The sequence below is a fragment of the Phocoena sinus genome, chromosome 19 (assembly GCF_008692025.1).
Source record: "Phocoena sinus isolate mPhoSin1 chromosome 19, mPhoSin1.pri, whole genome shotgun sequence".
Classification (NCBI taxonomy): domain Eukaryota; kingdom Metazoa; phylum Chordata; class Mammalia; order Artiodactyla; family Phocoenidae; genus Phocoena; species Phocoena sinus.
In genome coordinates, this window is record NC_045781.1 from 47,927,859 (window position 1) to 47,952,532 (window position 24,674).

The window sequence follows — 24,674 nt, forward strand, 5'->3', positions numbered from 1 at the left end:
TCATTTAAGTAGTGATAGAAGTTCAAAGAGAGTTTTCCTGGGTGGGTGGGGTCTGAGAGTCATTCCGGGTCCTCTGGGAGCAAAGGCAAAGAGGAGAAGAGATGGGAGAGTACAGAGAGCAGCCTGGCTGGAGCGACAGCGCACGGGGAGAGAGTATGTGAGAGTCAGGAGTGAAGGATTAGGCATGCAGGACTAGGGAGGGTTCGAACAGGAGGCTTGAGAAGGGCGTGCTGCATTGGTCACTGAATGTTTTTGACCTGGGACTAAAGAGTATTCCAAGAGGTGGGGTGTGTATGTGTGTGTGTGAGCACGTGTGTGTGTGTGTATTGGGAATGAACGTTTACCAAACTTTGAGCGTCAAATATTCATTCATTTATTCAGCAGATACTTATTTAATGTTGTGCCTTAGGCAGTGAGATACTTGCAGGTGAATCGATCATTGATGAGACACTTTCCTTTTTGCAGAGGTTGTCACAGTCACACGCGCAAACAGGACTTTATACTCTAGCTTCTGTTTTAGTAACTGAGTGAATGGGGACCCAGGGGCCTACAGGAGAAGAAACAGTGCACCCTATGTGGGCATGAGGGAAGGATGTATGCAGTAGGTGATATTTGAACTAGGAGTCCAAAGGCAGGGAGCAGTTTCTAGGCAGAGGATCCATGGATGATGTTGGTGGGGGATGGTGGAAAATGAAGAATGAGGATGGAAAGGGGTTGCTAGATATGATGGTCAGAAGAATGTGGGTGATCACTGAGCTGTTAATGTCAGGAGAACTGTGGGGAAGATTAAATCATAAAGGGTTAAATATTAACGGAAGTGGGATCAGTGGGGGCAGTAGCTGTTTACTCCCCCCCTTTCCAAGGAGAGTTGGGCTGTGCATGCAATAGACGGAAAGAAGCTTTGGAACGTGCATACAGTAGCAACATCAGATAGGGCGTGGGTAGGTTTGTTTTCATTATTATGCACTTCTAGGAACAGAACCTATAGCAACTGTTACATACCTAAGAGTAGCAGTAAATAACCAAAAATAATAAGGCCAGAACCCTAAAATACTAGTGTTATCATCAATTCATAAATTCTGTCATTTCATGAATAAAATTTCATGGTTATAATCACAGCATTATAAATGAATGAATGAATAAATAAACGAATAAATAAACAAATGGATATAAATGAATATATGAATGCAGAGGGAGAGAGAGAGAGAGAGATCTTATGCTACAGCAAACCTTAGACTCCTGTAGTACAAAGGTTCTCAAGCTTTGTGTAGCCTGCATCAGAATCATCCAGCGGGCTCACTAACTGGCATGTAATACTGCATACCGGGCATCTACTTCTCCTCAGTACCCACTCCCCCAGCCATAGACACTCAGGTTGCTTTCAACTCTCAGCCACCACGCTGCAAAGAGCGTCGTCCGCATGCCCCTTTATGCACTTACGCGACCATTACTTTTGGCTATATTACTAGAAACTGAGTCACTAGGTAACAGGATATACGTGGATCAGTGACTGATCAGTGATTGAATTATATAATGCAAGCATGATCTCAAGAGGAGCTGTATCAGTCTACACTCCCACCAGCGATATATGAAGGGCCCCATATCCCCACATTCCTGCCAACACACGCTATTATGCAGCTTTCCGAATTATGCCAGCCTTTTAAGCACAAAGTATTATCTTATTTCTCACTGTCTTTTTCAATAAAAATATTGAGCATCTGTTTGTACAGTGTATTTGTTTTTCCTCAACTTGCTAACTGTGTGATCTTGGATGGCACTTCACCTTTCTAAGTTTCAGTTCTCTCATCTGTAAAATGAGAAACAGGTACATCTTTCTGTCACAGGAAGGTCGTGGAATGAGAAACGCATGGAAGGTGATTCGTACTTGGTCTGCAGAGTAGTAAGCTCCCCCAAGGAGTTTTCTGTATTTGTTTTTCTTGAATTTAATTTTTAAAATGACTTATCAAAAGGCAGAGTTATGGGCTTCCCTGGTGGCGCAGTGGTTGAGAGTCTGCCTGCCGATGCAGGGGACACGGGTTCGTGCCCCAGTCCAGAAAGATCCCACATGTTGCGGAGCAGCTGGGCCCGTGAGCCATGGCCGCTGAGCCTGCGCATCCGGAGCCTGTGCTCCGCAACGGGAGAGGCCACAACAGTGAGAGGCCCGTGTACCGCAAAAAAAAAAAAAAAAAAGGCAGAGTTATAAAGAGTTTAGGAAATTGGGTTTTTATAAAATTGCCAATAATCGAAATTCAGTTAGGGGCTATTCTTTTGAGGTCACTGAAACCCATGGTAAGAAAGCAAGAGAAACTGCAGTGGGTAATGTTCAGGAAATTGATAATGTCCAGGATGAGGGGATTTGGGAAAAGGAAAGAGACTAACAGTAGATGAAAAAAGAATAATGTATTTTGATTTTTCCTTTTTTGTTTACATTTCTTTGTATAAGTATTGTATCATTAAAAATTGCCAAATGGAGGAAGTTAAAAAAGAAATCTGTAAGTTTATCCCTTAACAAACTGCTATTAAAACTTTAATGTATCATCTTTATTCTTTTCGTATTTTGCTTAACTTTGAATTAACTTATAATTATGCTGCTCACACAGTCATGTTTCATCCTTAAGTAAAGAAGAGAGCATGCTAATTTTCCAATAGTCTGCAAAAATCACCATTTTAATTGCTACATAATATTCCCTCAAGTGCATGTGCCAGGGTAATTATATTTTAGTGCTCTGGACTTGAAAGTAATTCAGCATCTTCAAAAATGTGTAGTATAAATTACACATTATTTTAATCCAATGGATTTAAACATGCTAACACATCTTATATAAGTCAGTGTGTTTAATAATGCCTTGTATTTGCACAGCCCCATAGAGAGCAAACACTTTTAGTAGTATTACTTTCAAGCAGAGCTGTGATCTGGGCGTTCCGGGTATTATTACTGTGTGAGAGATGAAGGAATCATCCAAGGCTGTGTGTTTAAGAGTATGCTTTAAGGACTTCCCTCGTGGCTCAGTGGTTAAGAATCCGCCTGCCAATGCAGGGGACATGGGTTCGAGCCCTGGTCCAGGAAGATCCCACATGCCATGGAGCAACTAAGCCCATGTGCCACAACTACTGAGCCTGTGCTCTAGAGCCCACGAGCCACAACTACTGAGCCTGCATGCCACAACTACTGAAGCCCACGAGCCTAGAACCCGTGCTCCGCAACAAGAGAAGCCACCGCAATGAGAAGCCCTCACACCGCAATGAAGAGTAGCCCCTGCTCGCCGCTACTAGAGAAAGCCCACACGCAGCAGCAGACTCAGTGCAGCCAAAAATGAATAAATAAAATAAATAAATTTAAAATATATATATAGGCTTTAGATCTGACCTTTGGAAGAACCCGTGCAGGATTCCCTTCTCCAGTACACTTCCTTAAATCAACATCATTCTACTTCTGAAGCAAAACAGCTTGGAGTAAGGTGTACTAAGGGGCTGAGTTAGCCTCTCTCAGTGTAGGTGGGTGTCTGGCAAGACTGATTAATCATTCTTACATTGCTCACTATGTGGTGTCTACATATAAGGCCCTGTCAAGATTTTTGTAAGCATTAAATGCAGATGTGAAATCACTTAGCACAGGGAATAGACATGTTAGAAATTTAAGATTGAATATAAGAATTGCAGAGTACTTTACGTAAACACTCATGTTTTGAGTACTTCAGAACTTACGACAATGCTATTGTGGTAAAAACTTTATAATAAATGTATGATAAAACCATGTGTTTCAAATAAGGAAATAGTTTCATTTCTTAAATTCTGAATAGAAAATGACACAGAATTAGTAGACTGCCCGAATGCAATTGTTAATGAGCTTCTCATCAACAGATCTGTGGTTTCCCAGTGTCACTCTCTATGAGCACTTTACCCCTCACTCCAAGAGGTAACATTAGGTCACATTATTCTAGAGACCACCATAAAACCACGCTAGCGTAGTGATCGCGTCTTCCCTGTGGTCAGTTGCTGAGCAAAATAAAATGGAGAATGGCACCTTTCAATATCTCAGTGTCTAAATAAGTTATTTTGGAAACATGATGTATAACATGTAAATGGTCCCGAGATTACACCTTTTTATGTAACTGAAGAGTGTAATACAGAAACTAATAATTTTATCAAATGTAATCAATCTTGATTACTAAATAAATCAGTTTTTTTGTGGTGCACTGAGAGCTTTTAAGTTGACTAGATACATTAAAATAACTTTACTGCCTGTCAATAGGCAACTTTCAAAATATATACTTATGATAAGTAGAAGAATATTATAAAAGGAAGTATTAGCTTGTAGATATACTAAGCTTCCTACACTAATTCATTTAATCTTCACAAAAATCACTGCCCGCATGTACTCCATACACACAAGTTAAAGAAAAGCAAGATGAACACCTTTGTTCACATTCCCCAACCATCAAATTATGGCTAATCCTGCCCCATCCATCTACCCTGTGTATTACCCCCATTGCATTATTTCAGAGCAAACACGAACATCCTAGCCTTTCATCCTTAACTATTTTAGTGTGCACCTCTGAAAGGCAAAAGCCTCTGTTTTTGTTTTCTTTAAGAAAAAAACAGAACCTAAGAAAATTAACAATAATTCATTTACATGATCAAACATCTAGTTGGTCTTCAGGTTTCCAGCAGTCAACTGGAAGAATGCATTTTATATTCCCAGTATACAAATAAGGACTATAACTTTTCCAAGACCTGAATCTAGTAAGAAATAAAGTCCGTATCAAGGACTTTTGTTGCCAGAGCCTGTTCTCTGCACGTGTACTCCGTACGGCACTCAATCCAGTTTGAGTCCCTGAGGAGTTGCTGGAGGAGTCCGTGTTCAGAGCAGATGCTTATTTCTCTTCTTGTAGAATCATGAGTTTCATACCTGAGCTGAGAACAAAGCCAGAATAGGTCACTGCGTCTGTCATTTCTTTATTCCTAAGTGTCACATTTGTGGTCTAAGAATTCGTGACTGGTCTGGAAGAATTCAAGGAAAATTTGAATGTATAGAAAAGTAGAGTCTACACTACGTGTCATGTTAAGATAAATATTAAATAATATTTAAACTGTAAAGTAATAAGCCCCAATACTGTGTCATTGGAATTCTAGGAGGGGTTGCCCTCAGATTCGTTGATTTTAGTTTCTTTATCTATAGAGAGCAAGGAGGCATTTTATCTAGTTCCTTAAGGAAATACTTATGGTTATTCTGTATATTAAAAATAATGTAGTATCTTAAAATTCAAATAAGTAGAATTTTAAAACCTATAGGGTATCATTAAAATCATATGCAATATGTTTTATAGACAGACTTCAAGGATGCATACAGATATCTATAAAAGTTATCTGGTTTAAATTTATTACATCCTTTTGAAATATTCTTCAAATGTTCATCAACTAATCTCCGTTGCACTGAAACAGAAATAACATGGGCATTTAGGGACCTCTTATTGCTACGTAGTGCTATGATTACCCTGACTGAAGTATAATTTCCAAAATTTATATTCAAAGTTACATGAGTTTAAAAAGAAGTAAGACTTTGCATTTAAGAAATGAAAACTATTTTTGTTTAAGTAACTTTTCTGGGAGGTATTTTCTTGATAATTTTTGTCTGGATGTTAAAAACATTGTCAATTACATTCAAATAAGTATTTATTTGAACACTTTATTTCCTAAATGGGATTGTCACTTTGATCAGAGGACATTTAGAGGAGTTGCTATTTCTCTTTTGAAATAGCAACTTCAAAAGAGTTGCTATTGGCTGGGAGACTCAGATATTAAACCCAAATAATGCTATTCAGTCAGACTAGTTAGATGTCAGGGACAGTGTGCCATCTGCAAGGACCTGGTCGCTACACCACACAGCAACCATAACTGCACTTCATCGAAGCTTATTATGAGCCAAGCAGATATTAATTGCTTTATTTTACTTAATTCATACTTCAAACTTTGAAAGTAATTATTTCTATTCTCAATTTATAGATGAAGAAACTGAGGTTTAGGAATATATCTCATGGAAGTTTCTCCAGCTATTAAGTGATAGATACCTATCTATTAAGAGCCACAGTAAGCTTGTTTCACCAGGGCACACACTAAGGTCTCCAGATCAAAGGTTTAGATGGACATCTTTAATTTTCCTCTATGAAGAGGGGGTGAAGACATTATTAATGTTTCAGTTGTTGGAATAATGATTATTGAGGCTTTAAAAACTTGTCTACAAAGATTAAAGAGATATTTGTATGAACAAGAAATAAATGAATTTTTGTCATCTTTGTCGAGTAGAGGAAATATTTTCTAAATCTCAGACACCCTAGCATTAAAAATGGAGCACGTGCATTAAGGCGTTTACTTTTTCTGTAATCTTTGTTCCATTTATCTGTGTCGAGGTACCCATGGGTACGTGAGCCTCTTACTGGTTTGTTTTCCTGTTTTGCTACATCTGGTAGAGTTTCAAAAGGCAATGCAAATAAGCAGGTGTTATTATTTATTGAAATAAAACACTTTTGCTCCAGTCCCTCTAACCCAGTGTCTGCTGCATACATTTATTCACTTATTTTATTTATTCACTTATTTATTTACTTATTCAGTAAGTAATAATTTATTCACTTATTCAGTTTGTCTCTTTGATGAAGAATGGGATAGGGAAGTCTGCAGGTTTTTGCTCCCTGATTACATTATTGCCAAATAAAGTAGTCTCTCTCTTGACTTTCTGTGTAATGAAACTTTAATTGTGACCAAATTATACAGAATCTGAAGGTCAAACTACCCAAAATAATACTGCATTGTAGTTTCATCTATGTGTTCTAAAAATATTTGGTTAAATATCAAGTTGGCACTGACTTTAAAAAGAATACTTTAGAGGCCATTAATCTCTGTACCTTGCTAAGACTCAGCGTTAACAATTAGGGATGCCTTAGAGGTTACATAGCTTCTCTGAGTGACAAACTTCTATGAAGGTTTAGGTTATGATCTAAGTGAAGGCACAGTGTTCACCAGTTAAATAAAGTACATAGTATTTAATTTACATTGCAATTCACATTAGAATGTACATTAATGCACATATAATGTACAGTAATAATATAATGTATTTAATATGTATTAAATTAGGAAAGGCTTCAGAGGCCAAAATGAGAGCCATTGACTCTAAAACTATAAGGAACAGTAAGGGCTGATTAAACATTTCAGTTTTTCAAATTAAGTATAGTAAATGGATATTTTATTTTATTCTGTTGGAAAGATTGGTTTTTTAGGATCTTTCTAAAGCATATTTAAGTTTCTATTTGGGAAATCTATTAGCAATTCATTAGGTAAATAAATGCCATTTTGAAGCCCTCTGAAGAGTAATCAATATATTAGAAAGACTATAAAAACATTAATAGAATATAGAGATATGTGAGGAATATTTTACTTTAAATTTTATAATATCTCTAACAGAAAACTCAGTAGTTTTATCACTGAACAATAGTTATTTTAATGGTAGTGGTCATAGGCATGCCATTATTCTCTGTAATATTAATGGTAAAAGGAAAGTTGCTAATGGAGCTCATTATGATATAATGCATGATAAATTATATGATATCTAAAATCCGAAGTTGAAAGGTACTTCTCATGGTGTTCTTAATGATCTATATAAAAAAGCAAAAGAGTGAAAAATACAATTTTAACGATGTATTCTTCAAAGTCTTTTTTTTTTTGCTCTTAGATAAATACATGCAAATTTAAATCTTGGTTGTCTTCACTGAGCTACGTTTTTTTTTTTTTTTTCCTGCGGTACGCGGGCCTCTCACTGTTGTGGCCGGACGTGCAGGCTCAGCGGCCATGGCTCATGGGCCCAGCCGCTCCACGGCACATGGGATCGTCCCGGACCGGGGCACGCACCCGCGTCCCCTGCATCGGCAGGCAGACTGTCAAGCACTGCGCCACCAGGGAAGCCCCCTGAACTACCTGTTAAAGCATTAAGGATGTATTTCTTTTCCATAGTTCCCAAGATTATTTTCATTTACTTTTATATTGAAGTACAACACACATCCAGAAAAAGGTGAAAGGCGTGTATGTGTACAGCTCATGGAATGATCAAAAAGTGAACATACTTGTCTAAATATTACCTAGGCCAAGAATATTACAGGATCTCAGACACCTCCTTTCATCCTTTTTCTGATCACTACTGCCTCCCTCTTCTCCCAAAGTTTTCACTATCATGACTACTAATGCCAGTTTTGAAGTATGTACAGAAGGAACCATGCAATATGTATGTTTTTTACTCCTGGCTTCTTGGGTTAACATTATACTTGTTAAATGTATCCATGTTGTGGCGTATAGGTATAGTTGATTAATTTTCTTTGCTTTACAACCTTTCATTATATGACTGCGTCTGAATTTGTTTACCCATTCTACAAATTGACATGTGAGTTGTACTTTGGGACTCTTCTGAATAATACTTCAGGAACATGCGGGTCTTTTGTTACACAGCATCTGCTTTTCCGTAGGGTACCTTCTTCAGAGTGGAATTGCTGGTTCATCAAATAAGTATATGTTGAACTTTAGTGGAATATGTGAAAGGCTTCTTATGACGATTGTGGTAATTTACACTCTCAGCAGTAGTGTATGAAAATTCCATTTGCTTGACATTCTTGACAACACTTGATATTGTCAATTTTATTTTATTTTAGCTTTTTAATGTTTCCCTCACTTTTGGCCAACCTGGTTGATGTGCACAGCTCTCACACTGGTTTTAATTTGCAATGCTTCTATGACTAATGAGTTTGGACACCATTTTTTTAGATTTGTTAGTCATTTAGGTATTGCTTTTATTCCTCTTTTTTATTGCTCTGTAGTCCTCCACATGTTCTGGTTACTAATATACTGGAAAATAGGTTCTCCTGTTCTGTGGCTTCTCTTTCCACTGTTTTAACATCTTCAAATGAATAGACATTCTTAAATTTAATAGATTCGGATTTGTCAATCTTTCCTCTTATGGTTCGTGCCTTTTGAGTCACGTCTGAGGAGTCTTTGCCCTCCTTAAAGTTGTGAACATGGTCAGCTGTGCTATCTTCTAGTAGCTTTATTGTTTTGCTTTTCACATATAGGCCTACAATCCTACTGGAATTCTCTTCTGCGTGTGATTTAAAGTAGTAATCAACCAACTTTCCATTAAATTTTTTTTCTTCTTTTTACCAAAGTAGATATTCAGTTGGTATAGTGCCAGGCATTTAAAAGAAGTTGTTGTTTCTTTTTTTTTTAACAGCTCTGCATTGCAAACATTGTTAAAATTCACTGTCCATATATATTGAGTCTGTTTCTGGATTTTCTGTTCTGTTCCATTGGTCTGTTTGAGTAACTCTCTGCCAATATGACACACACACACACTCTCGCTCTCTTTTTTCACATCTTAAGACTTCATATTCAGTAAAGAAAATCCTCTGACTTTGTTTTTCTTCAAGAGTATCTTGGTGATTCCTGTCCCTTTGTTTTTCCACTAACAATGTAGGAGAGTTCTTGTTGTTTCACATCCTCGCCGGTATTTAGTATCGTCAGGGTCCTGGATATTGGCCACTTTAATAGGTGTGCAAGTTCAGTTCATATTTATATAGAGAGTTTTACCCAGCAGATTTGCCTAAACTCACTCTACAGAGTAAAGAAAAATTTCTGTGTACACAATCATGCAGCCTATGAATAATAGTTTTATTTTTTCCTTTCTAATCCTTATTACCTGTTAAACACTTTTGTTACCTTGTTGTACTAGTTAGAATATTGTACTAATGTTGAATTGACAGGTCTGTAGACAACATACTTGTCTGGGTCCCAAACTCAAAACAGCTCTCAGAATTTCAGACTACATGCAATGCTTACTGTAAGAATTTTGTAGATATCCTTTACAGAGTTAGAAATTCCCTACTTGGCTAAAAGTTTCATTCTTGTTTAGATGTTGAGTTTAATCAAATACTCTTTCTGCGTCCTAGAAGACCATATTTTCTTCAGTTTGATTAATTATATTGAAGAGTTTTTAAATATTAAGCAATCCTTATATTCCTGGAATAAGCTGTATTGCATTATGACCTATTAGACTTTTTCCTTATTTTTATATTCTAGAATAATTTTGCAACTATCTTTTAAGGATTGTTGGATCTATGTTTTAATAAGACTGGCTTTTATTTTCCTCCTTACAAGTTCTTTGTCAGATTTTGATATCAGGGTTATGCTGGGCTCACAAAACAAGCTGGGAAGCATTCTGTTTTTCTACTTTTTGAAGGTGTTTATATGATACCCGCATTATTGTATCCTTAAATGTTTAGAAGAATTCACTAGGGAAAACAGAGGGCCTGCAGTTTTCTGTGTGGGAATGTTTTTTAATTATACATTTAATTTCGCCTATATATAGGCAACTCAGATTTTCCTGTTTCTCATCTGTTTTGGTAAATTGCAGTTTAGAATTTGTCCACTTCACTTAACTTTCAAAATTATTGGCCTAGAGTTATTCCAAATATCCTCTTATTATCATTCTAATGTGTGTAAGATCATGGTAAGATGCTCTTTTGCATTCCTGATACTGGTTGTGTCGCTTTGCTTTTCCTTGATCAGTCTAACTAGAGTTTCTTTCATTTAAATGTCCCTCAAAGCCTTAAGACAAATACCATATGATATCACCTATATGTGGAATCTAAAATGTGGCACAAATGAACATATCTACAAAACAAACAGGCTCGTAGACATAGAGGACAGACCTGTGGTTGTCAGCGGGGAGGGGGAAAGGGAGAGGGATGGACTGGGAGCTCAGGGCTGGTAGATGCAAACTCTTACATTTAGACTGGATAGACAACAAGGTCCTAATGTGTAGCACAGGGAACTATACTCAATATCCTGTGATAAGCCATAATGGAAAAGAATACGAAAGAAAGAATGTGTATATGTGTATAACTGAGTCACTTTGCTGTACAGCAGAGATTGGCACAATGTTGTAAATCAACTATACTTCAATAAAGAAAGAAAGAAATGTCCTTCAAAGCGTTATCTTTATTATCTACTTCCTGTTTCATCCTTGGTTTTAATTTACTGTATTTTTTCTGATGTCTTCATTCATCCTCGGCTCATTAATCTTCTCCTTTCTTCTTTCGATATCCATGTGCTCAATAGCAGTGACTTCTCTTCCATTTGTGATATTGATAATTTGGGTCTTCTCTCTCTTTTTTTCTTGGACAGCATGACTAGAGATTTATCAATTTTAGGAAACTTTTCAAAGAACCAGCTTTTGGTTTTGTCTAATGCATTCCTGTTTTCAATTCCAATAATTTGTGGTATACATTTTTATTACTTCTTTTCCTCTGCTTATTTTAGACTTAACTTGCTCTACATTCTTTAGTTTTCTAAGATGGAAATTTATTTATTTCAATCTTTATTTTTTCTGATATATGTATTTAATGCTAAAAATACTGCTGTATCCCACAAATTTTGATAAATTGTACTTTCGTTTTCATTTAGATACGTTTTTAAACATTTCACTTGGGGTTTCTGCTTTAACTCTTGGGTTATTTTCAAACATTTTGTGACTTTCTACTATCTTTCTGTTACTGATGAATAGTTTAGTTCTAGTGTGATTTGAGAGCATACTTTGTATGATTTGTATTCTTTTACGTTGGTGAGGGCATATTTTGGGGCCCATAATGCAGTCTGTCTTGGTGAAGGCTTCATGAACTTGAGAACACTGTTTCTGCTGTTGTTGGGTGGAATATTCTAAAATGTCAATTCGATCCAGTTGATTAATAGTGATATAGGTCTTCTACATTCTCACAGTTTTTCTGACTCCTTGATGTATCAATTACTCCAACTATAATAATAGATTTATCTATTTCTCCTTACGGTTCTATCAGTATTTGCCTCTTGTATTTGGACTCTGCTGTTAAGTCCGTACACATAGAGGATTGTTAAACCATCTTGGAAGATTGATCATTTTGTCAATATGCAATGTGCCTACTTATCTATGATAATCTTCCTTTTTCTGGAGGCTGCTTTGTCTGAAATTAATATAGCTATTCTAGGTTTATTTAGATGTAGCGTTAGTGTGAAAAGTGAAATATAAAATGAAAACCAAACTTGAAAATTCCCTGAGCAGACCAAACCATTGAAGCCACATAAGCAAAACTAAATCTAGCCTATTTCATGCACAGGAGCAAAACTTAACTTAGTTTACTTCTTGTAAATGCCTCTGATAATCATAAAAGAAACTTAGGTCGTTTTCCTAAACACGGTATTAAATAATCACTTTTGATCAATCCCCTGCCGTCTGGAAACCCCCATTGTAATAACCAATCATTGTAAAGATTAAACCACTTCCTCATTTTCACTTTATAAGCCATTCTGTAATGTTGTGCCTCTGAACTTCATATTAGTTGTGGGGTTGAAAGCTCCCAGTTCTAAAACTGTTCTTTCCTCTTTTTTAAAAAATATTTATTTATTCATTTATTTGGTTGCACCAGGTCTTAGTTGTGGCAGGCAGACTCCTTAGTTGCAGCTCCCGGGCTCCTTAGTTGTGGCATGTGAACTCTTAGCTGTGGCGTGCATGTGGGATCTAGTTCCCTGACCAGGAATTGAACCCAGGCCTGCTGCGCTGGGAGCGTGGAGTCTTATCCACTGCACCACCAGGGAAGTCCCTAAAACTGTTCTTAATATGCACAATAAACTCTTACTGATTGCTATTTTATTGATCCGGTGGTTTTAATTTTACTATTTCTGGATTTTTGACACTAACATAGTGTATCTTTCCCCATCTCTTTTAATCTATTTTTAGTCTTTTATTTAAAATGAATTTCTTGTAGATAACAAATAGTTGGGTCTGGTCATCCTTTATACTCCCTTATACTCTGAAAGTCTCTGTGTTTTAAGTAGTAGTTTTTTAAGTAGTGTATTTAGATCCACTGTTAAAGTGCTTATTGATATATTTGGATTAATATCTATCACGTTTGTAGCTGTTTTCTGTTTGTTGTATTTGTCTTGTGTTTTTTTGTTCCTCTTTCTGTTGTTGCTGTTCCCCCTTTTTAATGCCTAATTTGAATGTAATTGAGCATTTTGTATGATTCTGTGTTATCTCTTACTATTGTTTCTTTAAACAGTTATTTTGTAATTAAGAATAAGAAAAATAAATTATTTTATCTTACCTTCTTTTATTCCTTCTCAACTACTCTTCCTCTCTTTACGTAGATCCAAGTTTCTGACCTCTATCATTTTCCTTTGTCTGAAGAACTTCTTTTAAATGTTTCTTGTAGAGCAGGTCTGCTAGCAGTGAATTCCATCAGTTTTTGTCTGAGAAAATCTTTATTTCTCATTTATTTTTGAAGGATAATGTCTCTGGCTATAGAATTCCAAGATTATTTTTACTTCTTTCAACACTTGAAATATTTCACTCCACTCTCTACTTGCTTGTATGATTTCTGATGAGAAATCCAAATATAATTATCCTTTTACTTTAAAGGTAAGGTATTTGTTTTCCTCTAGCTTCTTTCAAAATGTTCTCTTTATCTTTGCTTTTCTGCAGTTTGAATATGTATAACTAAGTATAGTTTTTATTTTGATTTCTAACCTGCTTCTTATTCTTTGAACTTCCTAGACCTTGTTTGGTGTCTCTCATTAATTTTAGAAATTCATTGGCCATTATGACTTCAGATATTTCTTCAGCTCCGTTCTCTCTTTACTCACCTTCTTGTGTTCCATTTTTGCACGTTACAACTTTTGCAGTTATCCCATGGTTCTTGGATATTCTCTTCCACTTTTTTCTTTTTGCATTACAATTTGAGAAATTTGTATTTTCTTCAAGCTCACTGGTTCTTTCTTTGGCTACATTGAATGTATCAATGTATCCATCAAAGACGTTGCTCATTTCTGTTACAGTGTTTTTGATTTCTAAACACTTTGGAATCTTTGGTTCTTTCTTAGATTTTCATCTCTCTGCTTACATTCCCCATGTGTTCTTGCATGTTGTCCAGTTTTCCCATTAGAGTCCTTAGCATATTCATCATAGTTTTTTAAAATTTCTAGTCTGATAATTCAAACATCTGTGACATACACGAGCCGAGTTCTGACGACTGTTGTGTCTACGCAGACACTTTTTTTCTTGCCTGTTGTCATGCCTTGCAACTTTTTGTTTGGACATATTGGACATATTGTATCTAGTGGTGGGAACTGAGGTAAATAGGTCTTTCATGTGAGAATTTATATTAACCTGGCTAGAAATTGGGCTATATTTAATGTTTTCTACAGGTGGTATAGGTGCCAGAGGCTTCAAATTCATCTAGTATCCTTGTTTTTGCCTCTCCTTTGACTTTGGCATCGTCTTCAGAGATGGTCTGGGTTTTGCGTTTCTCTCAGTTGTTATCCAGTATTATTATACTGGAGTCCTGTTGGTATGGTGGTATGACGTGGGGGAATGAGATCATTCTACAATGTTGCAATTAAATGTTAGTGTTTTAGCCTTTGTCTTGAATCTGTGACCTTCACTAGTGTTTCTGGAGGTCCTTCATAGAGATAAGGCTCTGGCAAAGTCTTTGTTATGGAGATCAGTCTGGGCATATTTCACAGTGATTACCTTTCCCCCTCCTTGCCAGAGCCAAGAAAAAGTCTTTTTTTCTGATCGTTGCAGAGCATAGAAAGTTTCCTGGAGGAAAAGCCCACAAAACTGTGGGGGTCCTCGAAGACCACAGCCCTCAGGAGTTTCTCACTCTCATGCTAGTCCACACTTGGCCTCCATCAATTCATCAAAATTACCATGAGAGTTCCTACTGTTTTATGGCACCGGTGGATGGACAGATTTCTGCTGTCTTTGGGTGGACTTCTCTCTCCAGGTCTCATGGGGGTCGTTTGCCATGTGTATTAGTCAGCTCAGGCTGGTATAACAAAATGCCACAGACTGGGTGGCTTAAACAACAGGCGTTCATTTCTCACAGTTCTGGAGGTTAGGAAGTCCAAGATTAAGGTGCTGGCTGATTTGGTTCCTGGTGAGGGCCCCTTCGTGGTTTGCAGACATCAGCCTTCTTGTGTCCTCACCTGGTGGGGTGAGAGAAAGCTCTGGTCTGTCTTCCTCATCTTTTAAGGATGCTAATCACATCATGGGGGCCCCACCTTTATGACTTCATCTAAACCTAATTACTTCCCAAAGCCCCACTTCCAAATACTATAATAATGGGAGTGGTTAGGGCTTCAACCTATACGTTTTTAGAGGGACACAACTTAGTCCATAGCACCATGTAACCTCAGTTTTCTGATGGGTCTCAGAAAATTCATTGATTTTAAGTTTCTCCCTCTTTCTTGTTGTATAGAGTGATGATTTCCGAGTTCTTTAAATAACAGAGCTGATGCCTTTCCTATTTACTAATATGTGTGCATGTTCAAGACTATAAATTTCCTTTAAGAACAATTTCTGCTAATGTTTTATTATTTTCTATCGTGTGTAGGACATAATATATGAAAAAAATGAACGATAAGTTGAGATCTAGAAGGATGTCTTCCTACAGAATATAATTACAGTTGCTTCTGCAGGCAGCAAGGAGCATGAGGCATCTCTGACCATCGTCATATAATTTCGCAGATGGAGAAGATGGGAAGCTGAATTTTCATCCCTGTGGGGAGTTGTCTCTCTCACCATTTATTCTTAGTTGTAGACTCTCAAAGTTTTGACTCAAAACCTGTGGAAGCTTATGGTATATTCATGTCCTTGAGGGCTCTAGCACTAAAGTTTTGTCTTTAACCCTGTGAAGTTGTCAAAAGATCTGCTCAGTTTCTCCTCTTCAGAAATCCTTAAGTCACCTAAACAGGAAAACAAGGGCCCCAACGGTAGGGCTGGTCTCTTTGGCTGTTCTTCTCCCAAATCTCGGACATTTAATTTTTTATTGTCTTTCAGAGCTTCAGTCCCTATTTTTAATTTTGTACAGTTTTTAGCAGGAGCATTGTTCAGAATCTCCTAACCTACTATTACCATAATATTATCATTTCTTAGTTAAAAGTTACTTTGCATCTCAGTCAAATTTTAATCTTCCTCAAAATTGTCCATGTTATCACCCTAATATAAATTGAGGCTTAATGACCTGTCCATATATCAGGCATGTAAAAGTTTATTACTATGTCTCAACAATAGTTATGGACTGTAGTGAAGATTGTATCTTTCGTGTGCTTTTTCTCTTGCCCTTTGATATTTCTATCTTGAGAATTCAAACCCTTCTATGCTGAAAGGGCCTAACCGGTGTATTTTCCAACTTTGTGCCTCCACAGATTCTAAAATAATGGCAGGTTTGTGGTCCCTCAGTGAACTATTGTTAATAATTTGGTACCCCTCCAAATAAATATTTTAAAGATATTGAATATCTTCTGAGAGGGATAGTAGAAACTGATTTAATATTAATAAAATTCTGTACTCTTTTATAATCAAAATTGAGTTATTATATATACAGAGCAAAACTTAACTTTCTGATTTGACTGCTGTACTCTCATTGCTGGTTTTCTATTAAATGAATTCCATTCACACTCAAGATAGAATCAACTTTTGTTGGATATAGTTACAATGACTTGTTCAACATATGTTTAAACATTATTCTTATCTGGGTTTATGTGAGCATATTTCCCATTTTTTGGTAGTTCTTATTTTTCTTCTCTTTTATGCTTTTCTAGACCAGAAGATCTCATGGGAGGCATACTTAGTAAAGATTTATAACTAACATCGTAAAATAAAGAGCTGATTTCCATTAGACAGCATGTTGCTATGGTATATTTAGTTCTGCATATTAGCTGACAGTGTCAAAATGAATTGTACTTGGAAGAAGGTCATATGTAAGTCACATGAATAAGAGAGGTCAGAGGATTTTAATATTTGCCTGTTTGTTGTATTGAATTTCTACTAATGTTGCTGTTTATTTTGGTGGGAGCTGGACGAGTTTACATGTAATTACAGATCTGCTATATAACCACATGGTCCCATGTTTCTAATTTATTACAGCAGTGTTTTGGAGCCCCTTATGAACTGCCATGTATGGCCATCTCCCTTTATGCATCTTGGCTTTCATAGATGAGTTGCTCAATTACTATTTGCAAAAGAAGTTAATGCTATTACACTTTTTCATAAACTTTAGAAGCACTTTGAAAATACTTAAAATCCTGTGAAAAACTTTAATTCATTAACTCCATAAATTATCTTGGTTAGAATACATTTCTAAACCATCTTTGAGCATCTCATTGAGTTTGAAAATCATCAAGTCTCAAAGAAAAGAAAAATACAATTAAGGCTTCTTGATTTTTATCGCGTAAGACACATCACCTTAATTTTACTTGTAGATATTTCATATATTTGATGATCTAATGGCATATTCTTCTACATTATGCATCTATTAGGTTACCGTTTATATGCAGGAGTCCTATTGATGTTTGAAAATTTGTCTTTTATCTTCCTTCAGCTGTAGTAATTTTGCGAAAATGTGAAGTTAATAGAACAATCCTTTTGTCTATAAAAGTCAACTGGTAGAGTTGTGTCCCAGTTTAGTAATAATCTAAGTTGCATCATTTTCAGATGTGTCAAAGATTTTAAATATAAATTATGAGAAAAAGGGAGAAACAGCCTCAGATAAAATATCAGGTTTCCGCTAGGGTGAGTTGTTTGCTTTCACGTTCTGTTGGAGAGAGGCCTTTGATGGCCTAGCTAAATTATGGGCTTTTGATTCAGAAAAGCATAGAATTAAATCCTTACTCTGTCACCTTCTAGCTGCGTGGTTTTAGGCACATAAGCTCTATAATTTTTGTTATCCTCAGTTTTACGGTGGCCACAAAAATACTTCACAGGGTTGAGGCGAATATTAAAACTACATAATATATATTTCTGCTGTGTCTGATGTTGAGACACAAGCTTTCACGTTGAAGACATTCAGATTGATAGCACAGGAGACGTTTGTTACTTATTTCTCCCTTTGGAGGTTAGCCCTAGTCAACTGTTCTCCTAAAATCTTTTCCCTCTCTGAAAAGTTTTGAAATAAAATAGGGAGGGCAAAAACAGCACGATTTATCCACAAGCCTGAAGAATGTTCAAAGAGCAGGTAGAAGACCAAGAGCACAAATCAGCTTGACCTGCATTGAAATGCGGATTTCTAAGGCCCCTCTCACAGATTTAGTGCGTGACAGCACCTCAGGTAATTTGGACAAGCACTAAAGTTCAGAATATATAATATAAGGGAAGACATACACATTCTCATAATAAAATTATTTTTTCAAAAGAATGAGACATTTAAATTCATGCATTCCTTTCTGAATTATGAGTATGTGAAAAAATTTTCATAGCAAATTGAGAAAAGTCTTCTAGGCAAGGGAATTACATTAGGAACATTAGTATGCATTGGACTTTGCATTTATAAAGTGAATAGCATCAATTCCCTGTCTCATTCACAGACATTCTAAAAAAATTCCCGTTAGATATTGAATTCCACAGCAGAATCTTTATTATCTTACGTTTTAAAAGTTAGCAACAAGTGGAACAAAACAATGCAGATATTATTGTTCAGTTAAATATATTTAACTAGTAGTAATGGTGCATGTTTTCCCAGTAACATTAATCTTAGAATGTTATTTAAGGTACCAAGAGCATTACTAAGTGGTATTTCTGCCTATTCTGTCACTGTATACACTTACATGTCTATGCATTACTTTATTTTGCTAATTATTATAAAATTAATACATGCTCATTTAAAAAATTCAGAAATGACTAAAATGTGCTAAGTAAAAATCCCATATCCCCCATCTCACAATTTCCCTCATCCCTTGTCAGAAATAATCATTTAAAATTTTGAATGTGCTCAGATGTTTTTATTACTTATACAGACTAAGTAATTTACATTTCTTCTTTACGTTCTCAAAATTCAAATAGCTCATAAATTGATCAGATAAACTGTGAAGGGCTTCCATTTACAGACGTCCTCTTCCCCTTTACCTGTCTGTTGCCATTGTCACCTGCATCTTTTCTCCCAATCCCATAAAATGCTGAGATCACAGAGTACCATCTATGTCCATCTATGAACTTATAATAATTTTGAAAAAATGTGAGATCTTTTGGAGGGTTATCTAATTCATCACCCAGCTGTTCACTGCAAGAAATCATAATTAGGTCTTGTATTAACCTGCTAGTGGTACCCAGGAAAATAGAATCAGAAGTGTAAGAAGTTCTGATTAGGATTGAATGTCTTTAAACCAGGTCCTCAACCCTGGAGGCACATTACCCTGACTTGGAGAGCCTGTAAAGACAGACAGACACACACACACACACACACACACACACGTACAACAATGCCCAGGGTCTGAGCACTGGGAGTTTTAATGTGTAGTCCAAGTTTGGGAAATACTGTCTTAAATGAAACTGCCCTTCCTCAGCCATTCTAAAGAAAACGTTGGTATAAATGGACATTTTCAGGCAAATGTTCATGGTTTTGACAGAAATGGAGACCATGGTGCCTAAAGGTGAAGTGAGGATGGGGATTAGGTAGTACAATAAAGAATACAGTTAACCTTTTATATCAAATCCTCAGTGTGAAATTTCAACTGGTGGAATAGCATGGAACGTTCTAGAAGTGTCTGGTTATCAGAGTCCAAATATCTGTGGGATTAAACGATCTCCTCCTGTTTATGTTCTGGGAAATAGTAGCCAGGGATGTGGGCCTAATATGTTTGAAACATGCTGGATAACTGTTCCTCCCTCCGGAGATACAGTGCTCATTTGTACATTCTCATTTGACATCTTCATAGAGATACAATAATCAAGAAACTTGCTGAACTTTGATTTGTTTTTAAGCCCAGTCTTTCCCAAACATACACATCCAACAGATATTTTGTTGAGAACGACTTTGAGCCAAGCCATGTTATAGGTACTATGGAAGGAAGGCAGTAAAGGTCCCTGCTTTAGAGAGCTTGTCTTCTAAGGGGATAAGATAAACAAATAATCAAAAAAGACCCCCAAATAATGAGGAATATGAAGAAGATAAAACAGAAAGATAAGATGCTGGGGTGCCAGGTACACTTCCTTTAGAAGCTGTGATCAAAAAGGGCCTGTCTTAGGTGGTGCTCTTTAGACCAAGGCCTGAGGTGACAAGAGGAGCTGGTTGTGCAAAGATCTTGAGGGAAGAACTTTCACAGCAGAATGAACAGCTGGCACAAAGGCCCTCAGAAGGACTGAGCTTGGCTTCTACACGGGGGTTCCCTGTGCTCAAAGCATCATAGAGGAGATTGCCAAAGGCTGTGTTATGTTTGATAAGGAGTTTGGATTTTCTTCTAAGTGGTAAAGGAAGCAGTGGGGGTAACATAGTTTGTCTTACCTTTAAAAATCTGACTGACTGCTCAGAGGGAAAGAGATTTAGGGATATGGATGGGGATGGGGATGGCGATAGGAAACAGAAGACTAAAAACATGAGGAAGAGGCCATTGAAGTAGTTCTGGAGAGATAATGCTTTGTTGAACCTGGTGTTTGTAGCTGAGATGAAGGGAGATGCCCAGATTTGGGATATAATTTGGAGGCACCATCATAGAACTGTCTGTTTTGTGTGAGCCTGAAAATTGGGTGTATGAGGTACTGGGGTGGGGGGCATTGGGGGGCAGGAAGTAGAGTTGACTGATAAGGGGAGTCAAACCAAATTAATTTGACTGAAAAACCCAACCTTACTTTTTATTTTTACTGTGTTAGAAAATATTTTAGTAAATGTTGGTAAAGAGATATTTGTGAAGTAGAAAGAAAAGTAGGCAAATGAATAAACTCCCTGGGTATTGGTGTTCCTAAAATATTTGCTCTGTTTGGTATGATCTACATGAGGGTGACCTCATTCGTTGATCCAGTCATGGTAAGGGGGCCTACCACGCGGCTGAATAGGTCGTAGCATCATCCCTTATTTCAATAGTTCCTACGTATCCTGATAGTTCTAGTTAAACAAAAAAAGAAGGAGGAGGAGGAGGGGAAGACAAGAAGGAGAAAAGGAGGGAGGAAAGGAAGGAAGAGGTGGAAGAGGAGAAGCTGAAATAAAAATTAAATATCAATTATTGAGAACAACTGCTTCATCCTAACTTTTTCACATATGAAGCTTTACTATATGTCACGTAGGACAAAATAAAAGCTGTTTAGGTGTGGGTTTTGCAGGTGGGCTATATGTTAGGTAGATGCATCCTGATATTGTGGAAGGAGTATAGCTCCTGGTCATACCATATAATAGTTTTGCAAACACCGGAGATGTTTTTTTCATCATTCTGACGTTTAATTTCCTCATCTGCTATTTGATGGTGCTAGCTCAGCATCATTCCTATGGTCTTTCTAGCTTTCAAATCTAAAATCTGTAAGTCTAATTTCAGGTCTTTCCAGATGATTACTGATTCCAATTTCCTTTAACAATTTTTTAAATACAGGTGCTTTTATTTTATTATTTTTTATTGAATAAAAGTGACACGCAACAACAGTTTTTAAGGTGTGTATCCAGCCTTGTGGTGAATGAAGTTTAACAACCTATTCTCAGAGTGTAGCTCTGACTTGAATGTCTGTTGATAAGTTTCATTTATGTTACTGAGTAAGATAAAGTGAAACAATACAAACAAGTCGTAACCTTACTCATTCATCAATGATGTGAGCAACTTCTATGCTGAATCAGATCCTAGCTTTTGAATACAGGAAGAAGATGTTCTCGATATTTCTCATGGTTCACAATGTCCGTAACTTTTATGTTTCGTCTGCACCTTACAGAAACAAACTTTACTGGGGGTTTCATAGTTGAAAGCTGGCTTGCTGCAGGTGATGGAATTTAAACTGCTAGATAGAAAAAGGTTTAGACAATAGTAACTTATGCGGATGAAGATACGTTATGGCATAACTGTTAACAATATGATCTTCTTAAAGAAGGTTGCTATTTTATAGTAAAAAAGCAAATCATACATTGCTTGTTGACATTGTAGGAGACAAAGTGAAATAGATCTTCTCCAGGTACATTGATTTCCTTCTTTTCTCTTTTCTTCTAGGGATTTTCAGGCAATGCAAATGCAGACAGTGTTGTGTACTATAGACTCCAGCCTTCTATCAAAGCCAGATTTCTGCGCTTCATCCCTTTAGAGTGGAACCCCAGGGGCAGAATTGGAATGCGAATCGAGGTGTTTGGATGTGCATATAGTAAGTGTTTGTTTATCCAACACAGTGGAATTGATATCAAAGGAGATGTTTTAAAAGCCAAACTGTGTGCTGAAATTGATTGAAGAGCTACGTAAAGAGACATAAAAACGGGAGCAGTTTCTTTGGGAAGCTTTATTTGTGCCCATACATGCCAATATTGACTTACGTGTTCAGCTTTTATATTTTAAATCAGAAATGGAAGCATTTTACAGATAGACGAATTGTTACAGAGATAGATAGATAGAGGTACATGTTTGTAGACATATGTGAATCCATTTGTCCAAATCTGATACTTTTGACCAGATCTTAACTTTTAAATATTAGAATGTCCCCCCCGTAGACTATATGTGATGATGTTTCATTCGGGCACCCTAAATTTAATAAAAGACAGTGGCCCATTTAGTTAAACCAATCATCTGTTTTGAGACCACAGAATGCTTTTCTCTACAGCCTAAAAATAATATGCCATGAAACTCACTTATAAATATGCTGTGCTCTGTACATAAATTCATAGCAAAGGTGAAGACCCCCCTGCCGAAGTGTAAGATGTGTCTGAAGTACTTTCACATAAAAGATAGGAACCACACGTTTCACTTAGTCTCCTCTGAATGAAGTATTTTATTATGTCTTTTTGTGGACAGAGACCTGAGGGTTCTTGATAGCCCGCCTCAAGCCACACCATCCTGTCGTTAGTTAACATGATCTACGATTATCAGACGAGCAGTCTGAGGTTTGGAGAGAGTCAGTAATCTGCCCAGCGTCTCACAGCTTAGTCCACAGAAGAATCTGGAAGAGAACCCATTACTGTTCAATTCACTGCATGCTTATTCCTCTAGTAAACCTCCTTTATTTTTTTAGCCACTAAAGCTTTCTTCACGTGTATTTCATCCCTTTTTCAGGTTCACTTTATTTATGTAAAAGGAAGGCATGTCATGTAGAGGGCAGGCAGCTTGTTGAAGTTGTCTATCCTGTGTCAGACAGAGAAACCACGTTGGCAGAATTGTCATAATGGTATTAGTAGCAATAGCACTAATGTTGATAGGATTAATTTTTATAATTCTAGACATAACACATTTTTCTTGAGTGCTTATTATATGTCTAATACCATATTAACCAGCTAGTCTATAATTCCAAACAAAGTCCAGATAAATATTATTAGGTAACTTGTTCCATTCCCCTACTTTGCAAATGAGGAAGCTAGAGCTTAGGGATTCCATGTTGACTTGTTCCAACCACCCAGACAGGAAGTGACAGAGCTGGGTTTGCAGCCAAGCCTGCCAGACTCCAGAACCCCAGCTTATTCTCATGCCTCCTCCAGCCGTTAAATCAGAGATGAGCCATGGGCAGCTTACTTATCATCTGCCCGACTTCCTTCTAGCTTTCTTGGCTTCTGCAGTTCAGCTTAGCTGCTCCTGGTATGTGTTAGCTCCTCCCTTTACAATGATCCCACTGGAATAAAATCATCCTTAAAAAAAACGTCCCACCCAAAATTGCGATTCTGGAACACAGAATCTGGACAGTCAGTCTTATTTGTCTTTGGATCGTAGAGTTTTAATAAAGCCCGTGCCACACAATGGGCAATCAGCAAAGCAAACTCCAAAATGATTCATATTTATAGTTACTGATTCAGAGCGTCTACCTTGCAAAATATTTACTTATCACTGTATAATAATAGCAAACTGTTACTGAGCACTTATTCTGCGTCAGATAATAGTTTTTATAGACGTACTAATTTAATCCTAAAAATCACCCATCTAATGGAGTCTTAGAAGTATTAAGCAGTTTCCCCAGCAGCACACACTTAATACACATTCGATCTCGTATGTAAATTCAGCGTTAGTTTAACAAGGCTATTGATGCTGTTTTCCCACAGTAACGTCCCTATGAAGTGACTGATGGGGTGCAGGCTCCTTTGAGTTCTCTGCTGCCGCGTGCTGGGTGATAACTCAGATTCCCCCCCCACCCCCCGCCCCGCAACCCCATGAAACATTCTTTTTGCTGTTAATTCATCTGCTGTCTCTTGGAGTAAGCACACCATCCGGGCACTTAGTCAACCTCCTTTTCTCATGGACCCACGGTTGAAGGGTCAATAGTGAGAGCCAACATTTTAAACTCAAACATAAACACACGGTAAAATGATACAGCAGGATTCAATGTAAAGTGGCTTTCAGATAACTTTGGATAAAAGAGAAAAAAAAATAAACTTAATGGAAGAATACTCTCACAGATGACCGAAAATAACCTCAAAATGGGTTGGGTGTGAATGCCTTGTGGGAATGTATTTGATCAAATTGACTTTAATTCCTCAATTACACCATAGTCAACACTCTTATTCTCCACCTCTGCGTACCATTAGCCTTGCAGAATATTAGTTTACTAAAGCATGATACTATTTAATCATCATTTACTGAACACTTAATATGTGTCAGGTATTATTTTTTACCATTTCAACAACACAGTGAAGTAGGTACTTGGATATTACCATTTTATGGTCTGCTGAATGACC

The 24,674-nt window shown here is 36.9% G+C and overlaps 1 protein-coding gene across 7 annotated transcripts in view; it reads left to right on the plus strand.

The window, feature by feature from the left end:
* The window catches only part of CNTNAP4 (contactin associated protein family member 4), a 259,598-nt gene that overhangs the window by 121,585 nt on the left and 113,339 nt on the right, over positions 1-24,674 (plus strand). For all 7 annotated transcript variants that reach the window (XM_032613290.1, XM_032613293.1, XM_032613297.1 and 4 more), the window contains exon 4: positions 22,021-22,168. In XM_032613290.1, coding sequence (XP_032469181.1) covers positions 22,021-22,168 — 148 coding nt within the window. The remainder of the gene's footprint in view (positions 1-22,020; positions 22,169-24,674) is intronic.